General features: G+C 34.1%; 1 protein-coding gene across 5 annotated transcripts in view; it reads right to left on the bottom strand.

Moving 5' to 3' along the window:
* LOC105204433 (Bardet-Biedl syndrome 5 protein homolog) overlaps positions 1-12375 on the bottom strand; it is a 101892-nt gene that overhangs the window by 2954 nt on the left and 86563 nt on the right. For all 5 annotated transcript variants that reach the window (XM_039458686.1, XM_039458687.1, XM_039458684.1 and 2 more), the window contains one exon: positions 5320-5511. In XM_039458686.1, the coding sequence (XP_039314620.1) occupies positions 5320-5511 (192 nt within the window). The remainder of the gene's footprint in view (positions 1-5319; positions 5512-12375) is intronic.

Below are 12375 nucleotides of genomic sequence, written 5' to 3'. Positions count from 1 at the left end.
GATTTTTGTAAGCATGGTTTTTACATCAATAACGTTTTTTACACCTCCTTTACTCCTTCACTTTCCTTTTCAAACTTTCTTTTGTTCTTTCTCTCCTCTCTTTACCTTTACTCTTTTCTTTCCATACCACCTTCCCCACTAAATATTTCTAATTTCTTCAACCATTCTTCTCCCTTCTCATTCTCACACAAAACTCTTTCCACAACCTTTTCCCAATTCTTCCCTCCCCCCAACTTTCTTTCCTCCCATATGTATCTCCATGTCACCTCCTTCATACCGCACATCCTACGTTTCCTATCTTCGTCATTCTTTCAATAGTCTCTTTCTCTTACTCCCTTTTCAGTTTATACTTAGTTATCCTCCTCCATCTATTTTTCGTCCATCTCTTCCTTAAATAACCCGTCTCTTTTTTACCTTATGATATTATTTATTACCTCTTGAGCTTTTAATGTTTTTCTATTATTTCTCTTTCTGCCTCACACTATCCTTTTCCTTTCTTTTGCAAAACTCAAACATCCCCTCTCCTCTCTCCTTTTCCATCTTCCCTAATTCTATCCCCCTATCCTGAAAAAACCCAATTTTTCTTTTTCCCAATTTGACAACTTCCTTCTCTTTGTGCTCTTTTCTCATCTTTTTCTGACATCTCTTTGCCAATTCACTTCTTCTCCTGCATTAAATCTTTCCCATGCCGACCTTTCCGCTCATTTTTTCACTTTGTCCCTTAGCAATTCTTCCTTAACAAATATCCCGGTATCTTCCAGCTTACCTTCATTTTCCATTTCACGTATTTTTCATGTACTCTCTCCACTACTTCTCTCTTCTTCCATCTTCAAATTTTCACCCCATATGCCATTACCGCCGATACTAATGCATCAAAAAACCACATCTTTTCTCCCAACCACCTCCAAAACTTTCTTTGCCCTATTTCCCAAACTTGTCCCATCATTGCCATTCCCCTTCTTGTCCTATCCCTTTCCTGCTCTTCCTGCTTACCATCTCTGAAACACATCACAAATAATTAAATTTCCACACTTCCTCTATCTCCTTCTCCATCCATCTCCAGCATACCTTCTTTTTTCTTCCCCTTCCCTTCTTAAATCTTATCATCTTCGATTTCTCTACACCCAGTCAACAAAATGTTAGCACTGTGTCGACAGGCTGGCAGCAGATACTGTTGGCAGACTCAACTTAACTGATCTCAAATTTTGCTTATGTTTTGTTGACAGAACCTGTTGATATCCTATGTGAGTGAAATGACAGCACCAGGCAAGCACGTTGTGTTGCCAGCACATGACGCCAGATAGGCGGCAGAATTTGAACATGACATGCACAATTTGACGGCAGATTGCTAGCACAAATCGAGCACCCCGTGCTGACACAATCTGACGTCACGCTGGCAGCAGAAATCAAGCACCTTTAATCAAAAATTTTTATTATAATTTTTTTTTTCAGTTTTTTTGCAGATTTTATTTTTATTTTTATTATAGGTAATGTAATTCGCATATATTTTATTTTACTAATTACGATTACGCATTACTCTACAGTTTTTGAAAACGCATTGCCGGGATTCGAACCTAAGATTTCGGGACAATAACCTAATACGCTAAAACTACTCGTATACTTGTGATATCGTTAATAAAGAGTTATATTTGAAGTAAAGTTGATTTGAACAGGAAGAAACTTACGTATTTAGTATCGCGCGAACATTCTCACTAGCCTTTTGATTATTTAGTCTTAAATATTTTTAAAATAAACTATATAAACTATGTCTAATAGCCATGCATGTTTTGCAAAATCAGGCAATTTAATGCTGAGCATGTATTTTCGACTAGTTGCTGTGTATTTGTTGAAAACGTAACGCATAGTCCTACATATTCAACAACATGAGAGCAGATTTGAGACATTTTATGTCAGCAGATTCAAAGCAAACGGAGAGCAACTGTTGCTTATTCTGTTGCCAACAAAATGACTTCTATTCGTGGAAAACATTTTGCTTTATCAATCATTTTCAACAACATAAGAGCAACGTGATGATAATAAAAAAAGATAATGATACTGTGCTTTTGTTGTGCATTTTGTTAGAGCTAGTGGAGATTAATCCTTCGACTCAGAGGATGCAGTGATTGAAGTAGCTTGTAGGATGTACACTGTATATTTGCCTTGTAAGAATATTACAATAAACTGCGTTTATGAGTACGCTGCGGGACATGTGCTCTCTTCTAGTGACGAGTACGGAAAGAAAGCGTACAGAATTGGGGGACAACACCGAGAGAGCGGAAAACGCAAGCCCAGCGCACCTGAGCCGATCGCGGACGCAAGCAGAAACATCACCTAATAGACAAGCACGCGATCTGTACAGGAGCGCCGTAGCTCGACACCAAAAGAACGCGCGTCATTACAAATTGATACACATTTCATCCTGATCTAACATGTGATAGAAAACGAGAAGGGAAATTTCTAAAAAAACTCAACATATTTGTTAAAAACATTAAATATATTAATTATTGTCTTATAGCCAAATAAAATGTCGAAAATGATTTGTGTGTGTGCGCGCGTGTGCGTATGTGATTGTGTGTTTGCGCGAGCGTATGTAATGTAATAAATAAACAGAAGTAAATTAATTATTTACTTGGCTATCAGATCGGATTAAAATGGATTTAGCAAGTGAGTGCTGGCGTCACCGCTAGGTGGCCACGCCGCGGGGGATTTTCTTGTGAGTCAAGTACGGCCATAGGCGTTATATCTAGGTGCCACCGCAGCGGACACCGCAGCTCATACTTCGTAAGCTTTTAGGACTTGATTGTTGTAAGCTCGAAACGAATACTCGCTCTCATTCTTTTCAAATGTGACGTGTGTGGAATATTGGTCCACATAAAATTTTATATTTTTATATGTAAATAACAATTTGTATTGTTATTTAATCTTGCACATAAATTAAATGTTTAATTTAAATTTAATTCTTTTTAACGAAAAGGATACAAGAAATACTTTTTTTTAAACTAAACATTTATTACGTTTACATTAATGTATTCTGTTTTAATAAATCTATCTGGATTCCGATCTTATTTTCAATCGGTCTTAATACCGTATTTTTGGTGCAGAAATCTCGATCGATTCGGATTACTTTTTTTTAATCGGTTTTATTGCACATTTTTGGCAGGGTGCTGACAATTCAGCAGAAAAAGAATTAACTTATTTATTTTTTATATATTGGAAAAAAAGAGTACAAAACATGTTTTTAACCGTTTTCGACATGTTGAAATTTTGCTGAAATTTATGACTCAGCACATGTTGTTGGCAACTTGCTTTTATGTTGCTCTTTATGTATAGCGATAAACCGTTGACAGCAAATACGCAGCATATTGGTGCTGAATTCATATGATGTTAAACCAAAGGCAAATGAGGCACACACCTTGTTCTAAATTTGCTGAAAACTAATGCCCTTTGTTTTCGGCAACATTACAGCAACCACACAGACAGGTGGCTATCAGGGATATAAATAATTAAAACCTCTTTCTGTTCAGACTAATATAGTAAAAAAAACAATTGGAAATAGTACCGGAGCATGAAAAAACGTTATTGATGTAAGAAGCATGCCTACAAAAATCAATTTTGCAACTAATTGTTATAAACAAATTACTAAAAATTGATTGTAGAGGAAAACCAATTACACCAATCGATTCTACAGAAAAAATGACTCAAGAAACATATAACGCTTTCTTAATTGTTATAAACAAATTAGTTGCAAAATTTATTTTTCTTTAGTAATTTTTCCCGTAGAATCAATTGACGCAATTAGTTCTCTTTTAGAGTACATTTTTAATAATTTATTTATGTCAATTGGTTGCAAAATTGAGTTTTAAAAAATTCTTTTTACATCAATAATGTTTTTTATGCTTTGGTCTTATTTCCAATTCCAATTTTTTTTTTATTTTTTTTTGTCAGACCACGACCAGGAACGGGTTTTAATTATTTATATATTCGGGCAGATGCAGATACAATCTCGACGATTACAATGCGGATAGATACGGATAGGATTCCTGTACGTAATCGCGAACAGGTGCAGATAGAAATTGTGGCGTATAGAATGCAAACAGAAACATAACATATGCATAAAGAAATTGATTAGTTCAATAATTAAGCAAATGCATAAGAAAATGGATCAATTGATTTCTTTATGCATATATTATTTATACATGGAATTATGCAAGTTTGTCTAAATAGGCCCTTAATAAATTCATGAAGAGTGACGTCATAATTTAAAAATATGCAAAACAGCACGAATTGCTTGATTTCTGCTGCCAGTGTGACGTCAGATCCTGTTAGCACGGGATGCTCGATTTGTAACAATCTGCCGTCAGATTGTGTTGTACAGGTCTTGCTCTAATTCTATCGCCTATCTGACATTAGGTGCTGGCAGCACAGCGTGTGCTGCTGGTGCTGCCAGTTTGCCGTCAGATTGCGCAAGTTATGCTTGATTTCTACCGCCAATCTAACAACAGTCCTGTCAATACTATTTGCTCGATTTGCTGGAATTAAATGCCAACAGTTTCTGTCCTATTTCTGACAGCAGTTTGCTGACATCGCAGATATTGCAGAGTCTATGTAAAATCTGTTGCCTTTATAGCAACAGAAATTGATAGCATACTCTCCGAATAATTTGATTATTATGCATTTGTTCGGAATCAATTCCGATCGAAATTATTTCGTTTTTTCCTAAAGTTCTATTGTGTTTTTTAGGGAAAACGGAATAATTCCGATCAGAATCCATTCCGAAGAATTCCATAATACGTTCCCTGTATGTTCACGTTTGGCTGACGGTGATGTCGGTAAATTTTATTAGACTGTTCTTTAGAGAAGTTGAGAAAAAGAGAAAGAAAGAGTGCGTGTACGCGCGCGCGCGCGCGCGCGTGTGTGTGTGTGTGTGTATGCGCGCAAGGGAAAGAAAGAGAAATGCCCAATATGTCTAAAATTTGCAGAAGTAGAAGTCGGACAAAGGACTAATAAAAGTTATGCCTCGTGCCCACAGTATGTGGCAAAGCTTTATGCCATTCATGAAGTTAAATTCAATCCAAGTTGAATCAAATATAACTTCATGATTGGCTACCATGCCAGCTTCCGCCGCACGTCAAGCATTGCCGCGTCCTTAGAGGTACGATGAAAGTAAGATACATATAAGTTAGATGAGATAATGGAGGAGAGTAAGCGAGTTTGTAAGATTTGTAACTCTAACGAATAAATATTCTATTCTTTTTTATTTTATTCTATGCTATTCTATTCTATTAATCACGTATTATAAAGCATATTATTATAAAGTACCTGATGTTCAAATGTATATTCCACGCCAAAAATAGGAAATTTTTCGAATTCTGAACGGAGTATTGATACTTCTTTGTGAGTAATGTGAAGTTGCTGCAAGGGATTAACGCGAAAACCTAAGACATAGCCTCCACTGGCCTCTGTGCTTAAAATTACCAAGGTTGGTCCAAATTTTGATGTCCTTATAGTAATCTATAAAATATGTATTCATTGAGGAAAAACAGGCCATGAGATATATGTGGGATGGTGAGATAACTCGTATAATAGTTTGCGTTGAATTCTAAGAGCAATCGCTTCTTTAAAATCACTTTGTTACAGTTACTATTTAGACATTTTGTAGGATCACTGATTATTGGTGTTTATTACGTTTTTTTATAAAAGCTGAATTTCAGTCTTGCAGATAGCAGCGATTTTTTACAGGTATTTACTCTACATTTTAAGAAGTATGTTAGATATTAATTTTTTACTTTTTGTCTAGCTTGTGAAGGCCTTGAATGTGAATTTCAAATAATATTGAATTTATGTGTGCCATATAATGTGTGAATATGAATTTGACATAAGAAGTTATAACATCCCATACAGCACAGAAAATTGCAGCAACATTTCAATGTTGCAGATTGCAATGCAATATTACGGAGACATTGCAAATACATAAATTAACACTATGCCTGCAACATCGCATGGCATATGCCAGTAATATTCCGGAAACATTGCAATATCATAATTTTTTAATAAAGAGTGGCAATAAAGAGTCAAAGCAGAATATTCGCGTATAATAAAATTGCAGAATGATTTCATTGAAACATTGTAATATTGTATTTTGATTGCAAAACATTGCTGCAACATTGCTGGAAGATTGCATTAAGATGTCCAACATTAAGATGTCCGCTTTTTGAAATATTGCGTTGAAACATCCTATTTTTCAAAAATATTCACATAAATATTAATACACCACATAATTCCAATGAACAAAACAATATTTGTGTAACATTTTAAAAAACATTTTTCGCAAAAAAAATCTCAGGAATATTTTTTCGGAAATTTCCAAGCGGTCACCCATCCAAGTCACGATTCCGCTGAACGTTGCTTGACCTCCGTGATCGCTGCGAACTGATTCCTCATAATGACCTGTAAACACTTGACGCTGATATGTGTATATAACTGATCGATAGATCAGGTCAATATACGTTATCACAAAAATAAAATATGTATAATTAAAGCACAATATTTATATAAACAGATATAAAATTATAGTTTTTTTTACTAATTTTGCAAATGCAGAATAGCATCTGGAATAACTTTTCTGTTATTTGTTTAAATAAAATGCAATTAGAAAATATATATCAATATAATACAATAATTAAATCAAATATAAAAAAATTTTTATTAAAAAAATAATTAAAAAATATTGTTTGTTCATTGAGCTGTAGATCGAAGTTTCTTCATATATGGACCTATTTTGTCTATTGATATAAATATTTACGTTTCTTAACAATACTATGATGCACACAGCATCACGGGACCGTATGCCTTTTTCTAGACGTCTTAGAGTCAACATTTGAAGGATGTCTGCAGACGTCTATGCAAAGTCGATTTGCAGTCAACTTTGAAAGCCTGACTTGGATGAGTCGACTTACAGTCTATATATGGACGGTTGTACTGTTAGGGAATGTAGAGATTTAGCGGAAAATTTAGTAACGTCGCCCAACCTTAGTTTGCTAAATGCAGATAAATAATTATGGATGAGTTAAACTAATATATTATTTTACGCGAATATTCTGCTTTGGCTCTTTATTGCCACTCTTTATTAAAAAATTATGATATTGCAATGTTTCCGGAATATTACTGGCATATGCCATGCGATGTTGCAGGCATATTGTTAATTTATGTATTTGCAATGTCTCCGTAATATTGCATTGCAATCTGCAACATTGCAACGTTGCTGCAATGTTGCTGGAATTTTCTGTGCTGTATGGGACAGTAATACAAAATTTTGAAAAAATCTTGTACAAGTTATGTAAAAAAATATTATTAATTAATTGAATGTTTGTCAGAAAACTTACATATTAAACGTAAAAAAAATTTATCTATGTATTTTTATTCAAATTGTATGGAGTCCTTTAATATGAAATAATGAGGAAAAACGTATTTATTGCGTGATAAAAAAAACATTCCATGTACATTTAAGAACATGATTCTTTCACTAAATCTTATTACAATTGCGATTCATAATTATCACATTTGAATAATTGTGATTGATTATGAGTGATGAATAATTAAGCATTATTGATCAATACAAAAAATCAACTTTAAATTAATTTAATGAGTAATTCTAGATTTAAGACAATTTTTCAATTGTATGTACATTATTATGATTTTGAAAATTTAAATCAATTGCTATTTGATTTAGATAGTAATATTCATTTGGAATATTTGTATTTAACCAAGACCCTAATACGTAATCAGCGCGCGATCTATTAAATAGATAATAAGAAACTAGAGTAATGATAAAGTAACGTCTGAATTTGTTATTATTACTGTAAAAATGTAATGATGTTACCGTTACCGTTATAAATATAAAAAAGTAACGCTGATTACCGTAAAAAAGGAATCGCACAAAAACGGTACCGGCGTTACAAGTAACGCGTTACTTCCTAACCTTGAGTTTATCTAAATATATCCCTAGAATATTAGAAAATCCCTTAACATACATTCACAGGACATGCCTTGGATCAATTTTTGTTATGTGGGGTAATAAATATTTAACCATTTTATAATGTCTACATAGACTATAACGAAAAAGTTACAGTTGTTCTTAGCGCGCATTTAACACGAATTATACAAGATTTTATAATATTCCACCACCCCAGATATATTCCAAGACTACCGCCTTTCCTATACAGGGTGTCTCATTTTAAAAAACGAACCTCGATAATTCTTTAATAAAGCATTTTCAGTAAAAATGTTTCAGACAAAAGTTGTATGGTTTCAAGGGGGTCAACAGATGGTGTCATTAATTTGACTTTGAATAGTTGCTTAAAGGTTACGTAAGGACACCTTCAATTTTTTAAATGGACTGCCTACTTTTTATTACATATTTTTGTAGCTTATCTTGAGGCCTTTCCAAAACAGTACAAGAAAATTTATTTTCGTTGAGTACTTTCCGAGTTGTGAGGGTTGAAAGCTATGATTTATTGTAACTTTCAAGCGTCATAACTCGGAAAGTCCTTAATGAAAATAAACTTATTTATAGTGTTTTGGAAACCTCTCAAAATCGACTACGAGAAAATGCAATAAAAAATATAGAATGCTAGGAAAGTATCGATACCCTTTAATTAGGGAACTACCAATACTCTAATATGGTATCTTTTATTGCATATTCTTGTAGCTTATTTTGAGTCTTTTTTTAAATCATTGGAAGAAAGTATATTTTTGTTAAGTACTTTCCGAATTGTGACGCTTGAAAGTTACAATACACTGTAGCTTTTAAGCCTCACAACTCGGAAAGTACTCAACAAAAATAAACTTTCTTGTAGTGTTTTGAAAAAGTCTCGAGATAAACTATAAAAATATGTAATAAAAAGTAGGCAGTATCATTTAAAAAATTGAAGGTGTTCTTCACATGACCTTCAAGCAATTATTCAAGGTCAAATTAATGACACCATTTTATGACCCCCTTGAAACCATACCACTTTTGTCTGAAACATTTTTACTGAAAATGCTTCATTGAAGAATTATCGAGGTGCGTTTTTTAAAATGGGACACCCTGCATATGAGTATGTGTTTATATGTATATAAACACATACTCATATACAGGATTTATATGTATATGTTTATATGTATATGTTACGGTCAATTTAATTAATTTGGATGTTATATATGTAACATTACGCCCCTCCACCGTGCCGCCACTCCAGACCGACCAACCGTCCGACGCACCGCAGCCGAGCACGTGCGTACGCTTGGCTTACGATAGCGTGACCACGTGATACCACGCGCGACCGACACGCCACGCGCCGCGTTTGACAAGCGTTCCCACTCCGGCTCGACCGCGCGAGCTGATTGGTGCGTCCAGCCGCGCGGAACGGTATATAAGCTGGCAGTGGGCAGCCGAAGAGAGAGATCACCGCGACCATCTCACCGGATCCTGTCCAGTGTCGGGCATACTCGGCGTGGAGAATCTCCACGCCTCCTAGCTCGGGCATCCTCGAGCTCCTCCTTGAGTACCCGTACCCCGGCTTTCCCCTCCGTACGACGGGGATTCTCGTCATCCCAGAGGCCGGGTATGCTCGGCCCAATCCGATCCGCTCAGCCGCGCGACGGGCATCCACGGCGTTATTATTTACGAATCCGGATATCCGGCGAGCACATCCGAGCAACCGATCCCGAACGCAATACGCAATCCCGTAACCGCACCGAAAAGTACCAGCGTTACATGTATAATGATCAGCCAATATGCATAATGCTCGCTGGTTTTGGAAAATTTGAATAGTGAATGCAAAAATGTTTAAATTAATCAAATGACCGGTCATTATGCATTATACCCACGGATAAGTGGACGCTGTGATTAATAAATTGAAAGACTCAAAATATTTTTACAAAAAAAATAGAGCAGTCTGTTCTCCACAATCTTGAATTACTTAGTACAAGTCACCATACATTTAAATATTTTTGGTAATCATGCAGTAATAAGAATCACCCTCCGATGACCTTGACCTTAATATATGTTGTTAAAGTCTTAACTTTAAATGATCTTCAGCCATCGCTTGTTGTTCGTTAAAAAATTAACAAAAAAATAGACAAATTAAATATTTCTTAGCAAATTAAAGTTCATCTTGAGAGTTTCCATCCTTTATTACGATTGACCACGTTTTTAGTTCAAAATGGTAATCTGATCAATTAAAACATTATAGTCATAACGAAGGTAAAGTTAAGAACAGTTGTCTGCTTTATAACAAAACCTTGCGTAAAGGCCTTGGTACTTATTTAGATTATAGGACATCGCATCGATATCCTTGACCTTGACTTATATGTATTGGTTGGCAACTAATTGTAAGTGATTGCGAATTTTAAATAAGAAGAAAAATTCAAAATTTTTGCTTAAAAATATAATTTTATTCAATTAGGTATTGTCCGTTTTTGTTGATGACCTTTTGCCATTTTTCAGGCAGTGTCATAATTCCATGTTCATAAAATTTCTGATTTTTGCTAACAAAAAACTGAATGAAATGTGATTTTACATCATCAGCGTCATTAAAAATTTTACCATTTATGGAGTTCTGCATGGAACAAAATAAATGGTAATCTAAAGGCGCAATAGAGCTATATAGTGGATGTGATAACATATCCCAACCTAGTTCCAATAATTTTTGGCGAGTGATCAAACATGTGTGGGGCTTTGCATTATCATGCTGGAAAACAACACCCTTACGATTTGCCAATTCTGGCCGCTTTTTTTGAACTGCATATTGCTCAGTTTGGTGAGTTGTTAAACGTACACGTTTGAATTAATCGTTTGGTTTCTTGGTAACAGTTTAAAGTGCAGAATTTCTTTATAATCCCACCAAACTGACAGCATAATTTTTTCTTGGTGAATCTCAGCTTTGGTGTTGTCTGGGCTGGTTCATCTTGCATCACCCATGATCTTTTCCGATTAACGTTGTTATAAACTATCCACTTTTTGTCGCCAGTTATCAGTCGTTTCAGAAATGAATTAATTTTGTTGCGTTTCAGAAGCGACTCGCAGATGCTAATGCGTTGCGTCAAATGAATTTCCTTAAGCTGATGAGGGATCCATAAATCGAGTTTCTTGACATAGCCAAGCTGTTTTAATTTTTTTTAAATTCATATATGCGATACATGGAGCTTCTCTGCAATCTCACGTGTTGTGCTATGACGATCTGAATCAATAATAGCCTTGATATGGGTCTAATCAACTTCAACTAAACAGCCAAATCGTTGCGCATTTTTCAGCGAAAAATCACCAGAACGAAATTTGGCAAACCAATTTTGACACTGCCTTTCTTTCAAGGCTTCATTCCCATATACGGCACATAACTTCTTGTGTGCTTGCGATGTGTTCTTGCTTTTTGGAAATAATACAATAAAATATGTTTGAAATGTCTTGTTCTTCTATTTTTAAATTGGAATAAAAACAAAACTAAATAACTAATCGATACAATTTTTTTACTAAATTAAAGGCGGAAGTCCAAACAACAAGAAAACAATATAGGTTAGGTGCTTTGAACATGGTTGAACAAAAGAATGTGCTAACAAGACTGACAAAATCCGCAATCACTTGTCAACCTAATATATCCCAATCAGCACACAATATTTAAAAAATGTTTTTAAAAACATTTAAAAAACATTTTTAAAAACATTTATAAAAACATTAAAAATAATGGGTTAAATGCCCTTTTTTTCATTAAAAATATGTTTATTTTAACATTTAAAAAAATGTTTTTCAAATATTATAAAAACGTTTTAAAACATTTAAAGAAAACGTTTATTAAACCTTAAAGAAACGTTCTTTTTAACGAAGCATAAATGAGCAAAACATAGTTAAAAAAAAGCTTTTGCAATAAAAAAATTTTTCAAAAACGTTAAAATTAGTGGATGTACACCTCTTTTTACATTAAACTATTTTTTTTAATATTGAGATTTTTTTCTTAAGAATTTTTTTCTCGTAAATTTCCACGCGGTCACCCATCTAAGTTGCGACTCCAGTGCACGTTGCTTGACTTTTATGATCGCTGCAAACTGATCCCTCGTGATGATCTGTAAACACTTTGTGTTTATGCATGTACATCACTGATAGATCAGGTCAATATGTTATCGAAAGGACGAAATATATATAATTAAAGTACATTATTTATTTAAATATATATAAGTTAAGTTTTTACTGATTTTCATAGATGTTATTGAGACATTTTTTAAACAAATTTTAAATTTAATAATAATTGAAAAATAAAGAGCTTAAATGTCAAATAAATAATAAATAAACATAATTTTATAGAGATGAAAAATAAGTAAAAAAATTAATATTAAATAAACATT

Source organism: Solenopsis invicta, chromosome 16 (genome assembly GCF_016802725.1).
Source record: "Solenopsis invicta isolate M01_SB chromosome 16, UNIL_Sinv_3.0, whole genome shotgun sequence".
NCBI lineage: Eukaryota > Metazoa > Arthropoda > Insecta > Hymenoptera > Formicidae > Solenopsis > Solenopsis invicta.
Note: the sequence above shows the minus strand (reverse complement) of the source record. Positions and strands in the feature narration are given on the sequence as shown.